At 43.0% G+C, this 16,339-nt stretch overlaps 1 protein-coding gene across 2 annotated transcripts in view; it reads left to right on the plus strand.

Annotated features, from left to right (window-relative positions):
• The first annotated feature begins 15,323 nt into the window (after positions 1 to 15,323).
• Positions 15,324 to 16,339, plus strand: part of PLG (plasminogen) — a 57,838-nt gene continuing 56,822 nt past the window's right edge. Inside the window, exon 1 of one of the 2 annotated variants that reach the window (XM_054491746.2) lies at positions 15,324 to 15,484. In XM_054491746.2, coding sequence (XP_054347721.1) covers positions 15,436 to 15,484 — 49 coding nt within the window. In that variant the 5' untranslated portion in view covers positions 15,324 to 15,435. The remainder of the gene's footprint in view (positions 15,485 to 16,339) is intronic. The other variant, XM_054491747.2, reaches the window with a different exon arrangement.

Genomic DNA, 16,339 nt, shown 5'->3' on the forward strand with positions numbered 1-16,339 from the left:
GTGAGGATGGAGAAAAAAAGGGAACTTTTCTACATAGTAGGAATTTAAACTGCGCAATCACTCTGGAGAACAGTATGGAGATTCCTTTAAAAACTACAAATAGAAGTACCATATGATTCAGCAATCTCACTACTGGGCATTTATTCAACAGAATGGAAATCATTATATCAAAGAGTCATCTGCAGCCCCAGCTTTATTGCAGCTCTGTTCACAATAACCAAGACATGGAATCAACCTAGTTGTCTGACCACACATGAATGGATAAAGAAAATGTGGTATATACATATCATGGAATACTATTCAGCCATAAAAAAGAATGGAATGCTATCATTCACAGTAACATGGGTGACGTTAGAGGACATTATGTTAAATAAGCCAGGAACAGAAAGGTTAGCACTGCATGTTCTCACTCATATGTGGCAGCTAAAAGAAGTTGAACACAGGAAGTAAAAAGTAGGACAGAAGATACTAGAGGCTGAGAAGGATCCAGGGCAGGGAGGGATAGGAAGAGAGTTGTTAAAGGCTATAAAATTACAGCTTGATAGGAGGAATATGTTCTAGTGTTCTATACCACTGTAGGATGTCAATAATAATGAATAGTTTCAAATATCTAAAAGGGGATGTTGAATATTCCCAACACAAATATATAAAAAATGACACACGTTTGAGATGATGTATATGTTAATTACCCTGATTTGATCACTATACATTATATGTATTGAAAATCTCTATGTACACCATGAATATGTACAATTATTATTTGTTGATTAAAACTTTTTTTAAAAAAACTTGATCTTATAGAATTAGAAAGTAGAATAATGGTTATCAGAGGCTGAGAAGGGTAGTTGGGGAGAGGACAGTCAAGAGAGATTGGTCAATGGGTTCAAAGTTCCAGTTAGAAATAATAAGTTCTAGTTGTTCTATTACACACTAGGGTGACTATAGCTAATAATAATGTATTGTATATTTCAAAATAAAACTTTTTTTAAAAAACTTGATCTCATAGAATAAGAAAGTAGAATAATGGTTATCAGAGGCTGAGAAGGGTAGTTGGGGAGAAGACAATCGAGAGAGGTTGGTTAATGGGTTCAAAGTTCGAGTTAGAAATAATAAGTTATGGTTGTTCTATTACACATTAGGGTGACTATAGCTAATAACAATGTATTGTATATTTCAAAATAACGAGAAGAGAGGATTTAAAATCTTCTCACCACAAAGAAAGGATAAATGTTTAAGGTGATAAATATGCTGATTACCCTTATTGACCATTATACAAGATATCCATGCATGAAACGTCACACTGTACCCCATAAATATGTATGATTGCTATGTGTCAATTGTAAATGAAATGAAACATTTAAAAAAGAGCTTAGTATGGTGCCTAGACACTTTAGGCATTAATCAATCAAATAATATCAAGATATTATTATTATTATTCCTCCTCCCAGTAGTAAATTGCAGTGCAGTGATTAAAAGTAATCACTTAAGACTCAGATATTTGGGTTAGAAACAGGCTCTGCCAATTTCTGTTGGCATAACTTTGGGCAAATGAGTTTCAATGTACTGATCTATAAAATGGTAATAATAACAGAGAAAAACGCTGGTGATTGTAGCATGGTATAGGTAATTCATAGTGCTGTTTGTGCCTGGCACAGATGGGCAAGCCTACAATAAATCATAGCTAGTAGTAAAATAAAAATCATGAAAAGGGTATGTTTAGATTAGCCACCAATGCTTAATTGTCCTCAAGGTAATAATGTATTTGTCTAATTTCACCTTTCCACTTACTTGCTTATCAGAAGGTTGATACTAGGGATTGCCAGAGTGTCTGAACTCAGAGGTAACTTCCCCTGAAGATCAAGGGCAGTCTGCAGCCCCTGCTGGAAGCCTGCTTGCCAACATCAGTCCTTCCACTTGGAGCAATTCTTGTGCAGTCATTGAAGCAAAGTAATATTGCATCAATGTAATATTGAAAATCAAAGTAATATTGAAAGAATTGCCTCAAGGATGTTCGATGGTGATTACTATTGATCGTGGCCTGGTAGGTGGAAAGGCTGCTCAGAGGAACTAAATGCAGCGACCTCAGCTCCCACAGTTATTTATATATTGGAACTTGGTTTTGCAAAGTAGGTCAAATGAAACTGAACAACGTTTGCAATAATCCATCACTGCTGGCCAGACAGGGAAGGGTTTTGGGCTAAGAACTGGGCTAAGGAACCCTGCAGGTTTGAGGTTAGTTATGAGTTGGTGCTCCCTTGCCTACAGATTATTTCAAAACAATGTCCCTACAACTTACTGAACTGGAATGTCAACTCAGTGGATTCTTTTTTTTTTTTTTTGAGATGGAGTCTCTCTCTGTCACCCAGGCTGGAGTGCAGTGGCGCGATCTCCGCTCACTGCAAGCTCCACCTCCTGGGTTCATGCCATTCTCTTGCCTCGGCCTCCCAAGTAGCTGGGACTACAGGCGTCTGCCACCACGCCCGGCTAATTTTTTGTATTTTTAGTAGAGATGGGGTCTCACTGTGTTAGCCAGGATGGTCCTGATCTCCTGACCTCAAGATCCACCCGCCTGGGCCTCCCAAAGTGCTGGGATTACAGGCATGAGCCACCACGCCCGGCCAGTGGATTCTTTCTTCTCTGGCCACTCTTAAGGGACTCATGTACTGTTGCATTCAGAAAAGGGCGTTTAAAAATTCAGGGAACCGCCTTCCCCTACTGAGCTCTAACACTAAGAACCAGAGGACCTATTCTTTTATGAAGGTCAAATGACCTTTGAAAATGGGGACCTCCTTTTCTCCATAAATGATATTCTTTTCTTTTCCAAGGGGCTTAGGGCTCCCCAAGTTTGCAGCACACCCTGCCTTCAGTGGCTTGCCATGGCCCTTGGGTTAAAATGCACAATATTTAGCAAAACAGTCTCCCCAGTCATTTGGCCCAGTCTGGTTTCCTCTCTCACCCCTCCCCCAGTGCTCCTCACCTGCTTATTCTGGTTTAACCAGGTGCCTTAGTCAGCTGGGGCTGACGTCACAAAATACCACACACGGGAGGTGGGGTGGTAGGGTTGGGGGTTAGATACAGAGATTTATTTCTCACGTTTGGAGACTGGATGTCCAAGATCAAGATGTTGGCCAATGCAGTGTCTGATGAAATCTCTTTTCTTGCTTTTAGACAGTGCCACTCCTTGCTACACCCTGACATGGCATCTCTTCTCCTTGTTCGAGGAGGGAAAGGAACGGGGTGTGTGTGTGTGTGTGTGTGTGTGTGTGTGCGCGCGCACATGTGTGTGTAGATTGCTGTCTTCCTCTTCCTATACGGGCACTAATCCCAACGTGGGAACCACACCCTCATCACCTGATCTAACCCTCATCACCTCCAAAGGCCCTGCCTCCAACTACTAGCACATCGTGAGTCAGGGCTTCAGCATATGAATTTTGGGGGGACACAAACATTCAGCCCATAACATCAGGGATTGCAAACTGTCACCTTCAAGGGCCAGACAGGTACAATGAATTCTTGATGAGAGAAGGAAATTTAATATTTCAAACACAGTCATTTGTCATTGTCACTCCAGCCAGCCACACAAAACCAACGTCACTGTCCCTCTGTTTTCTAAGTCCCCTCTCTTCCCCACACCCAGGTTCAGCCCAGGACAGCTCACACACTCCATCCCCAGCCAGGTGGGGCCAGGGCCCCTCCAACATCCCCAAGCTGGAGATGCTTCCAGCAGGATGACGGGCCTGGAAGTCAAGTAACTGGCTGACCCCGGGGACAAGGTGCCCACGACGAATGACGACACGAGCAAACCAGGCCACTGCTGATCCTCCTGAGGCTGCAGGGGCCCTGTGTTCCCACCTGTTCCCTCTGTGCAAAACCTTGACTCCCTCAGGTCTCCTGCCCCACCCTGCACCCTTCTTGCTCTGAAGATGGAGGCGCCTTGTACTTCCAGGAGGCAAAAGAGCCCTGAGGGAACCTCCTTCCATTTCCTGCTGTGAGGACAGTGGACCCCTGTCGCTGCTTAACTCCTTTGTCCTTTCCCCACAGGGACTACCTTTCCTCGAGTGACAGCCCCGCTCTCCTCAGGAACTCACCCTTGGTAACCCCTTCTCTCTTCTTGCCACCTATGGCCGCTCTCCTGTGAGCACTCCCGGGGCCTCTAGCTCCTTCTCTCTTGGCTTCATCGCAGACACATTTCTTCAGAGTTATCCTAATATGCTGTTTCCATTTTGTTTCCCACTGACTCTTCAGCTGTGATGCTGTGGTCTGAATGTGTTCCTCAATATCACGCCTTACAAACTTTTTTTTTTTTTTTGAGACCGGGTCTCACTCCATCACCCAGGCTGGAGTGCAGTGGTGCGATCTCGACTCACTGCAGCCTCGACCTCCTAGTCTCAGGTGATCCTCCCACCTCAGCCTCCCAGATAGCTGGGACTACAGGTGTGTGCTACCACACTTGGCTAATTTTTTATTTTTGGTGGAGACAGGGTTTCCCCATGTTGCCTGTGCTGGTCTCAAATTCCTGAGCTCAAGGGATCCACTGCTTTGGCCTCCCAAAGTGCTGGGATTACAGGCATGAGCCGCTGCCTCAGCCCAACATGTTGCAAACTTAATCCCTCATGCAACAGTGTTGGGAGATGGGGACTTTTGGGAATTTAGGCTGATTAATGCTGTTTTAAAGGGAGCTTGTGGGAGTGGGTTCGGGCTCTTTTGCTGTCCTGCTGTGTGAAGACACAATGTTCATCCTCTCCTACCCTCTGCCTTCTGCCATGTGAGGACATGTAATAATTGGCACCTTGATCAGGGGCTTTGAAGCCTTCAGAACTGTGAGATGATACATTTCTGTCCTGGATGGGTTACCCAGGCTGTCATCTCGGTAATCCATCAAGGACTGTGACACTTTGTTACAGCAGCACAAATGGGCTGAGATATGGCATGATTTCTCTTCCCACCCCTCTACTGACTCATCGCCAAACTCAGTAAGCATTTTTTAGTCCTTATCTTTCTAAAAGGACATCTTGGTAGAGTGGGGACTGGATCTCAGACAGTGCTGGTGATTAGGGTTGGAGTGTCTCCCCAGTTGATTTACAGTTGGGGCTTGGACACTGTTTTAAACTTGGGAGGAGTCTCCTAACCATCTAAACACAACCCCGATTCACCTGGTGGGCCAGAGCAGTCTGCCTGGAAGAAAAATACTGAGATGCCGGCACTCTAATGATTATTGAGGTGCAGGGATATAAAATCTTGTGCAAATTGCGATGGCTCTGGGCCAAGATCAATTTGTTAGAAACAGCCAGGCTTCCTGAGAGAATGTTCCGTTAATGGAAAAAGGAGCTTGGCTGGGCTTGACCAGGCAGTTCTCTCCCTTGGGGTCTCTCGTGAGGTTACTGTCAGATGGTGGTACAGCCACAGAAGTGGCTCCATACCACATGGCTGGCTGTGCCAAGCACTTAGAGGTCTCCCCAACACCATGATGTCAGGTTGGAGGGACTACTTGTTTGAGATAGACAGTGGGACGAATGCCAAAACTCCATTTTAACCCTGCCACCACAGCACCAAAAAGCACATCTTTCAGCATGCTTTGTGGAAGAAGGATTGCATGTTTATGGCAATTAAAGATTGCAACACTTTTGATTCCCATAAAACTGTGTGTGGTTACACCTCTGACTGAACACAAGGGGGGACTATCCTCTGAAATAGCAGAAATCTAACTTTCTGCGTGCAATGACAGCCAGAGCTTATTCCCCAGGTACCACCTGCCATAAATATACAAGTCCCTTTACCTAACAAAGACAGTGATATTGGGGGTTCATGCCACCACTAGTGGAGGGGGAGAAGACTAACCTTTGGCTCAACCTTCAGTGGAAGCAGATGTGCTTGAAGCTATTTGGGCAACAGAGTTCAAGGATTTGACCTGTGTCAACATGGGAGAGGGAGAGATTATAGCGGGACACTTTTGGCAAGCTCTGGAAGGAGATGAATATGGAACATGCGTAAATAGAGACCGATGCACACGGAAGCTAATAACATTCCGGCTCAGGGCTCCTTCCTTACATGAGTCCCATGGCAGATTGTATTTTCCAAGATGGCAGCCACAAGACTCCAGCCACATGTACTCTTCTTACAGGGTGAGGCCAATAGTCCTCCCATGGAAAGGTAGGGTCTATATGTCCTTCCCTAGAATCTGGGGAGACTTGTGACTCTCATGCAGATGATGCTGGAGTATTTCCAGGCTAGACTGTAAAGGAGAAATAACTTCTGCCTGATTCTGTTGGAAGCCAGTTGCAGGCTTCTAGGAAGCCCAGACACATGGAGAAGTTCTGAGTGTTTTGGCCGATAGTCCCAGATGAGTTTCCAGCAACAGCTGGGATCACCCATGAGATGTGAGTGAGGAAGGCTTTGAGATGGTTTCAGCCCTAGCCACCACTGACCTCATAAGAGACCACAAGAAAGAGAATCACCTGGCCAAGCCCAGCAGACTTTCAGAATTCAGAAATAAAATAATTCATCTTATTTTAAGCCACTGTGTTGTGGTTTGATTCATCCCATAGCAAAAGACAACTTCAACAGGCCCTTTCTGAGGCTCTGGAGGGGCCCTGGCAATGTATCCATTTGGTCATTTGCTTTTGTCAAAAGCAGACATTTTAGCTGTAATTGGCTAAAATTCTGATCTCTTTCTGCTCTCATGTTGGGTGGTGGTGGAGTGGATGTGGGCATTTTGAGGATCCGGCAAAAGAAGAATAGAGTTGAGTCATTGAATTTGGGTTCCATGGGATTTATTTGTGTGGTATGGAGTCATTTCTGTGTATGTTATTGCTAGCTGTCCCTGTGTAAAACAGATTTCAGAATAGTCTTAATCTCCCTTGTGCTGACTTACCTGGTGATGTAACGTAAATATGCAAGACCATAGATTACATCACGATTGTGTCACATGACATGTGCATTAGCAGGAACATGGATGGAGCTGGAGGCCATTATTCTTAGCAAACTAACACAAGAACAGAAAACCAAATATCTCATGTTCTCACTTATAAGTAGGAGCTAAATGATGAGAACACATGGACACGTCGAGGGGAACAACACACACTGGGGCCTATCAGAGGTTGGAGGATGGGAAGAGAGAGAGCATCAGGAAAAATAACTAATGAGTACTAGGCTTAATACCTGGGTGATGAAATAATATGCACAACAAACCCCCATGACACATGTTTACCTATGTAACAACCCTGCACTTTTATCCCTGAACTTAAAATAAAAGTTGAATAAGAAAAATAGAAATGTACAAAGCTAGAAAAGAGTCTAGCTCATCCCATCTGGGAATTATTCCAAATCTTACAGCTCATATATAAAAATAGTTTGGTAAAGGTTTTCCTAAGTGTGCCAAGAATCCTGAAAACTTATCTTCCATTATTGATCACGAGCTATGAAGCCAGAAGAAAAATTTAAATCTATCAATAATAAAATGCTAGAGCCAAAATAGTTTATTATTCTCTTCTCTCATAGAATATGATATTACAACATTATTGAAGAGGCAATCAAAGAATACACAGGCAAAAATGTTGGGAAGGGAGTATTACAGAGATAGGTCAGGAATTTGTTTAATTAAAATTGCTATTTTACTGAGTTTTACATATATTTAGTGGTAGCGGTAGCCAGAGTAGACTTTGCTGGGAGTCTGGGCCATTGAGATTGGTATTATTAAGGTTATGTTGGCCTCATTTGCTCTTACCTTCTGGCATACACAGGATACATCTCACTTGATTTCTCACAAGTCTTAGGTACCCATGACCACTCCCACCTTTTTACAATTTTCACTTTCGCTGGCTTCTCTGGACTCACACTGTCAATTTTCCCCTCTGGCTAACTGTTCTCAGTCATCTCTACAGAATTCTCTTCTTCTGGGTCCTTGTGTTGTTGAGAGTTTTACCCTAGGGCTTCTTTTTCTCTCTCTGAGCAAGCTTGTCCACCCCCATTGCTTCAATCCCACCTATCTGCTGACAACAACTGATTCCACATCTCCAGCTCAGACCTCTTTCCTAGGCTCTACACCAGGAATTGGCAAACTTTTTCTGTAAAGCGACAATAACAAATATTTTATCGGCTTGCTGGTCATTGTGCTGTCTCTGTCACATCTGCTCAACTCTGCTAAGGTAGTGCAAATATAGCCACAGAAAATAGTAAAAGAATGGATGTGGCCATGTTCCAATAAAACTTGACTTACAAAATAAGGCTGCTTCATGGGCTATAGTTTGCCAACTCCTGTTCTAGACCAGAATATTCAACTCCCTTCTGGAAATTTCCACTTGGGTTTTCTCAAGTTCCTAAACATAACATTGTCTCCAGGCAATTTCATCTTATTCCCTCCTATGTGTTCCTTCTTAATGAATGATCCACTATCCACCAGATGTCCAAGCCAGAAATTCAGGCAGCATACTTGATTTCATTCCCCACATTCAGTCAGTCACAAAATCATGTCAATTCTACTTTCTCAACATCCCCCTAATCCATTCTTTTTTCTCTTTCTCCACTGCCTTCTTTCACCCCCTCTCATCTCTCACCTCCCGTGACCTCCTCACTATGCTGCAATCAGAGGGATCAAGCCACCCTTGGATTTTAAAAGCCTTCAGTAACAGTAGTCCCTGCCTTTCTTTGGCTGAAGTCTAAACTTCTTGAAACAGAGTGAGAAGACTGCACGATTGGACCATTTCCCCATGTTAGCCAAATTCCTCTCATCTGCCTGCTCCTCCTGCCTCTGGGACCCCGCACATATATTTCTTCTGCTTAAAGAATGTGTAGCAGGTGAAGCAACTATCTGAGGCCAGTATCCCATGGGCAGTAAGAAGAATTTACCAAGACAGTTGTAGATAAAGAAAGGCAGATTTATTAAAGAAAGTATGAAAATATGTTGCAAGGGAGCAACAGGCAGGCCAGCAAGAGAGGAACTGAATGCCAAAAGACAAAGGCTTGCTGGGGGTTTTATAGGATGTTGCTTGTGCTGCGTGCTGAAGAAGGCTTTGTGCAATGCTGATAACGCCAAGGTTGCAGTGGGATAACCTGCATTTTTCTATCAGCTGAGGGCCTGGTGATAGCTGGGCACAGGAATATTGTGAGTTATTTGTGCAGGAGGGCTATGGTTCTGGACCATGAAGAAAGGCAAACTTATAGCTTATCTGCTTTCTCTTTCTTTTTTCCTCAGTGTCACCAGCCTGATTCCTTTTGCCTAATTAGAACTCCACAGAATTATTCTCCTTTCTCATCCTTCCAGCTGTCTTCTAAGTCTCAACTTGGATGTCACTTCCTCTGGGAAATGTCTCCTCACCTCTCAAGACTGTCTCTCTGTGCACCACTACAACAAATGGGACCTGGGCCACTTCACTTTTACAATTCCAGTTTACAGACCTGCATTGCCCCAACCCCATTAGACCAAAGACTCCCTGAGGGCAAAGATGGCCTCTTATTTACTCTTGATTCCCCAGCACCTAGCACAGCACTAAGCACTGTACCCACTGAAAGAACATCTGAAGGATGAGCGTTTATAGCAAAAGTGGTTTCCACTGACATTCCCTTCTCTCTTCCCCAACTTTGGGTTGAGGAGCCCAGGAGCTGGTCAGGTGGCAAGATGAGATGAGAAAGGAGAAGTCATTACTTGGGGCCTCTGTTTTGCTGGTGTTTTGCTGGTGTGTGGAGATGGTGGGTTTCCCCTGAATACCTGGGAGGCAGGAGCAGGCATGAACTACTCCAGCCTCTGGGTTCTGGACCCACATCGGGGGCTGCTGCTCTCTGGCACCCATCAGTCCTTAACCATCTGGTCTCCAGCCAGGGAGGGAGCATGGTGGTGGAGAAGCCTCTCTGTCCCACCCACTCATCCCAGGAGCTCATGAGAATCAGCCAAAGTCCGAGTTCTGCACCCTGAGTTAGGAACTCTATAACTTTAGACTTTCCCTGAATTTTGGGAATTCTCTTAACTAGTATGAAATCTGTTACATCATCCTAGGTCCTCCTAAAATAGACACATGTATCCAAATATAGGCACATGTATATGCAAACATAACGTATACATATATATAAATATATACATATAATTTTTGTTTTGAAATAAGTATAAACACAACGAGTTACAAATATAGTACTGAGAGGTCCTTGTGCCTATGGCCCCGCCTCCCTCAGGCAGTATCTTACGTAACTATAGTTCATGATTACAACTGGAAAGTTGCCATTGGCACAATATCAGAAACTAGTCTGCAGATCTTGCTCAGATTTCACCAGGTTTTTTTGTGCACTCATTTGCTTTCCTGAAAATATTTTGATGTTTTTCTACATGACTTATCTCCCCGACATACTGTGAGATAAGATTTTTTTTTCTCTTGTGAATGAGCTTAGAGAACAATGAATGTGAGAGATGGGAAGGATGATCTGGTGCATCTCTGTTTTATCCATGGTGAGTCTGGACCTCAGAGCAGAAGGACCCTCGTTTCTCCTCTGGGGAGTCCTGGTGCCACCTCAGTGCAGTCTGCTAAGTTATCCGGGTCTGACTGTCTTCTTCTCTGCTAACATTTGTCTTAAGTATGTAACACAGCCATGCTTATTAATGATGAGGAGACAGCCAATGAAAATTAATTTTTTTCAAAGATGAATAGATATCTAGATTTTTTCAAGCACAACTCAATTAAGAAAATATCACCTCACTGAGCCCCAAATGAGTTAGGTCTCACTTAGAAAGTGTCCCCTAGTGCCAGGAAAAGTGCCTCATATTTGTAATCCCAGCACTTCTGGAGACTGAGATAGGAGGATCTCATGAGCCCAGGAGTTCAAGATCAGCCTGGGTAACATGGCAAAACCCCATCTCTACAGAAAATACAAAAAAAAAAAAATAGCTGGGCATGGTAGCGTGCACCTGTGGTCCCAGCTATTCTGGAGTCTGAGATGGGAGAATCGCTTGAATCCAGGAGGTTAAGGCTACAGTGAGCTGTGTTTGCACCACCGCACTCCAGCCTGGGTGACAGAGCCAGGCTCTGTTTCCAAAAAAAAAAAAAAGAAAGAAAGAAAGACAGGAAAAGAAAATGTCCCCTAGTGGATTACATTTTAACCACTGTGCTAACTGAGAGATAGCCTGCTATCTCTTTACGGGACATGAGGGCTGATAAGCACCTCATTGCATGGTCCTGGGGACTGATGAACAAAGGCTAACATGTGGAAAAGGGCAACTAAGGAAAGAAGAGCCACGTCCAGGTTAATTAGTACAAGTCTCCTCGCTGATATGCCCTAATACACTAAAACAGCAGTAAAAACAATCTGCACATTGGCATCGAGGGCACAGATAAACTTGCTGAGGACCCTTACCATGACAGAGGGGTGCTTTATATGAGTCCTTACTAGATTAATTAAGTTCTTGCTATTTCCATTTGGAAATGATACTGTCCTCTTGGGGCTATGCAGAAATGTTCATGTTGATGAAACAAGCTGTCCTAGAATGGCAGTTCCCGGGCAGCAGAGCCTGGGCTCAAGGAAGGTGGAAAGATGGGGTGGCGAGGAGCTGCCAGGTGCAAATGTCAGGCCAGCAATGCAGTCCAGCTTGCATGGACGTGCATCACCTAGGAAGTTGTGACTTGGCTGCAGTTTCCACTTCAGGTGAGACGGAAGGGTGAACTCTACCTCACCTCCTGGTGAGGCTGATGTTTCCTGGTGTTTATAACTTTCTTTGTAAATACTTGCAAGGAATTTACCATTTTAATGCTGGAAGAGATGTCTATTCCTTCATAAGAGGACCTGAGTGGATCTTGATTGCAGGCCTTATGCTGGGCAGAGCTAAGGAAATTCAATTTGTCTCCAATCTTATTTGAATTTTTTTTTTTTTTTTTTTTTTTTTGAGACAGAGTCTTGCTCTCTCACCCAGGCTGGAGTGCAATGGCACGATCTCGGCTCACTGCAACCTCTGCCTGCTGGGTTCAAGCAATTCTCCTGCCTCAGCCTCCCCAGTATCTAGGACTACAGGAGCACACCACCATGCCTGGCTAATTTTTTGTATTTTTAGTAGAGATGGGGTTTCACCATGCTGGCCAGGCTGGTCTCGAACTCATGACCTCGTGATCCACCCGCCTTGGCCTCCCAAAGTGCTGGGATTACAGGCGTGAGCCACCGCGCCCGGCCTATTTGAATGTTCTTACGCCTGCTACAAGTGCAGCAGCAGAATCCTCACACATCTTGCGTGCAAAAGTTTCCTGTAATTCCTTTAGCATAGAGAGGCTGGGGAAGGTTAGAGACTGATTTGTACTTTTTAGACACATAGTTGATCATTGAACAACACACGTCTGAACTGTTACACACAGATTTTTTTCAATAAATGTGTTAGAAAATGTTTTGGAGTTTTGCAACAATTTGAAAAAACTCAGACAAGCCATGTAACTAGAAATATCAAAAAAAATAGAAAAAGTTAAGTCCGTCATGAATGCATAAAATATATGTAGATACCTAGTCTATTTTATTATTTACTACCATAAAATATAACAAAACTATTGCAAAAGTTAAAATTTAGTAAAACTTATGTACACAAACACTCACAGATCATATATGGTGCTATTCTCAGTTGAGAGAAGTGTATACAAAATCAAGATGCAGTATTAAATTGTAACTGCATAAATTTAACTGTAGTGCATACCACACTATGGTAATAATTTCATAGCCTCCTCCTGTTGCTGTTGCAATGAGCTCAGGTGTTGCGAGTACCCGCTTAAAACATTGTGTGGTACTCAACATTCCGGCATGAGCAGTTCATCCTCAGTGACTTGCGAATCACGGTAAAAAGTGCCCTCTCCCTGTTCGCATGTATTTTTGGTCCTTTTTCGTGCTGTACTGTAAAAATGCAATACTGTAAACCTTGAATAACACCATGGGATCCATATGAAGTGGCACTAGTGATGCTGGAAGTGCTCCCAAGAAGCAGAGAAAAGTCATGAAATTTGACATTACAAGAAAAATTTGATTTGCTTGATATGTAACAGAGACTGAGGTCTGCAGCCGGGGTTGCTTCCATTTCAGACAGATGATTCATCTTGTAAACAGGCGGTGTAAACTTACTGTATGGATAAATACATAACAGTACCATAAATGTATTTTCTCCTTACAAATGTTTCCTTTTCTCTAGCTTACTTTATTGTAAGAATACAGTATATAATACATATAACATACAAAATACATGTTATTAACTGTTGCTGGTCAACAGCAGGCTGTTAGTAGTTAAGTTTGGGGGAGTCAGAGTTATACCTGGATTTTCTACCGTGTATGGTCAGTGTGCCAAGCCCCCAAGTTGTTCAGGGGTCAACTGTAATCCTAAAAGAATCTAATACAATATTGTGCACAGTAAGTGGTCAATAAATAAGGAATTGAACTAAATAAGAATACATAAATCTCAGAATATGTGCAACCTGATTGTAGTACACAGAGCTCTCTCTATATACATCTCTTTTTTCAGTTCATGCCGTTCTTTCAGGTAGAAAGCGCCTTATTTTGAATTAGTTGTCTTTAGAGCAAAAATCCCTCTAAGAGTGCAGTGTGGTTTCCTATGCACAATCTGGAATAGTCCGTTGCTTCATGCCTACCCTGGACATGAAGGGCCGTGCCACAGTGGAAGTCTCTATGCACCCACCCCCATCTATACCTGAGCAACGCATTCCTCTTTGCTGCTCCCTTACAGGCTACAGAGTGCAGTGGCACCAGCACAGAGCTCTGCTCAACGTTCCTCTGTGCTTTCACGATGCTGATGGATTATGAAGGTAGGGAAGAATGTACAGCCAGGAGGCCATTAGGAGGGCAACTAATTTATAAAATCACATTTGTAGAATTTAATGCATCCAACAACTACCAGGGGAAAGGTGGGCAAAAGCTATACCAACACCACCCAAGTCAAAACCAAAACAACAGGAAAAGAAAATTATGTGGATATAGAATTTCTGATAACATCATTCCCAAGGTGCCTTATCCAAGAGGAACTGCTACAATATTTTAAGTGGAAATAAACACATGCAGGAAGCATTATATATTAGAGTTTGTTTTTTTTTTTTTTCCCAAAGTGCTTTCTCAAGCACATCAACATAAGCCCCCTAAGAGACATTTCACATTAAAAATAAAACATCTGCCCACTGCTGGTTTCTCAACTTGCCTCCACCTTCTGTCCCCTTTAATGAACTGGGCCACGAGGTGAGTCAGAGAGGATAAAGGGAATGGTAAGAATTTGAGGAGAGAAGAGAGTGAGGCTAAAATAGGAAATCAGGAAATGCGATTAGGTCCCCCTGTCCCTCACATGGGGCCGCCCTCTTGTTGCCCAGTGTGGTTTCTCCTTGAGGGTTCTGCATGTTTCCTCAATCCCAGGGAATTCCGCAGGACGTTCCACCCAAGACCATTGGGCTCCCAGCTCTACTCTTTTGCCAGTTAATGAATAGGCAGGAATTTCACTGCCTGGAAAGAGGAACAATGCTTTCTGGTTTGTATTTCACGTCTAAAATAGAGAGGTCAATTGATTTATTCCTAAATATCTTTGAACACTAAAATAGAAGTTTTGAAACATATATACTACCTGGTTGCTCTAGACTTAAGCCAGGGAAAAGTACAGATTCAACATTTAAAATTGAGATAGACGCTTTCCACTTAATGCTACCAGTCTTGCTTTATTTCATGAGAATGAGAATATAATAATACGCCATACGTTTATTTGGGGGAAAGATTGATGTCTTATAACATAATTTATAATTACAGAAAACACGTGAGTTCACTGGGAATAAACAAATTTTGAAGATAATAAAATACTTTCACTTACGATGTAATTTCTATGTCATTTGGTGTAGGATGTGGAGATATTAACGTTTACACCTAACTTAAGTTTGTCATCTAAGACCTGAAAGGGTTTTGTCTATCAGCTGCACCCCTGGGTAGCCACACAACCTTGGGGAAGGCCTCAGCCCCATCCCTCGCACAGCAGGAATTAGAACAGCACTGCCTGTTGGGAAGCTTGAGGGAGGCTATGGACGTGCAGCACTTGGCAGAGGTCTTGTCATGGAAGGTACCAGCAAATGTGAGATACTTTTATGATTTCACTTTCTCCAAAAGAAAGGGAATAAAAGAAGAGGGGAGGAAATAAGACTAATTGCGAGAGATAAAGTACAAGGGTGAGGGAAGGAGTAAGGAGACGTGAAGGCAGCGTGGAGCAGCCGAGGGAGGAGATTGCTTTCACCACTTCCCAGCATCTATTGCAGATTCCACCCTCAAACATTTTGTAAGGACCCTTTATTCAAGGTAATGTTTGAACCCTGCTGAGCCAGTGGCATGGGTCTCTGAGAGAATCATTAACTTAATTTGACTATCTGGTTTGTGGATGCGTTTACTCTCATGTAAGTCAACAACATCCTGGGATTGGGACACACTTTCTGGGCACTGCTGGCCAGTCCCAAAATGGAACATAAGGAAGTGGTTCTTCTACTTCTTTTATTTCTGAAATCAGGTAAGACATAGTTTTTTTAATTATAATAATTATTTTTTCTCCCACAATGTAGTAAAAATACATATGCCATGGCTTTATGTGCAATTCGTTTAATTTTTGATTCATGAAACTCCCAGCTGAAAATCTTGTATAAGATTGAGGAATTCTTCAAGAAAGAAGTTTAATTTTCCTGTGAAGATTGTCAGGGTGCTGGAATGAATGGGCAGAGAAAATAATGGGTGATTTTTCAAGTCTAAATGAGTGCACCCACATAATGGCCAGTCTAATTGAAAAAGAGCCAATGTAGCTAACTATGCAAAGGATGGCTAAGCTCTTCGCCTGGTTCTCAGTTTGACTAATTTATATCATCTCTGTTATGGTGTCATGCTCCCCTCACTTGCAAGTTAAAACAATGAAATATCACTTTGAATATATTCTGTTCTCTCACCAGTTCATGGTGGCAGCAGGGTCGGGGACTCAGCATTTCTCTCTTTGTTACGGCCTGAAGAAGGCTTTCCATCGGTATACATTTGCCTCTTATCCCCAGAAAAATCACATGCATCCATTTGCCAGATGCTGTGTGCAGATAGTGATTCAACAAATACTCACTTAGCGCTTGGGTTAGGTCCCTACATTTTTACACATACATACATACCTGTGTGTGAATGTGAGTGTGAGTATGTGTCCTTTACAAATACTAGCTTCTTTAGCTCGTGGTATAGGTAGGGTAGCATATTCATCCTCATTTTATAAACAAAGAAATCTAGACTTAGGAAAATCATGTTATTTGCTCAGCGACCAAATTCTCAAATCTGGGAAATAAAGAAACCTGGATTTAAGCCAGGTTTCCCAGAAGGAATCTAGGGCTCTTCTCAC

The sequence above is a fragment of the Pongo pygmaeus genome, chromosome 5 (assembly GCF_028885625.2).
Source record: "Pongo pygmaeus isolate AG05252 chromosome 5, NHGRI_mPonPyg2-v2.0_pri, whole genome shotgun sequence".
Taxonomy (NCBI): Eukaryota; Metazoa; Chordata; class Mammalia; order Primates; family Hominidae; genus Pongo; species Pongo pygmaeus.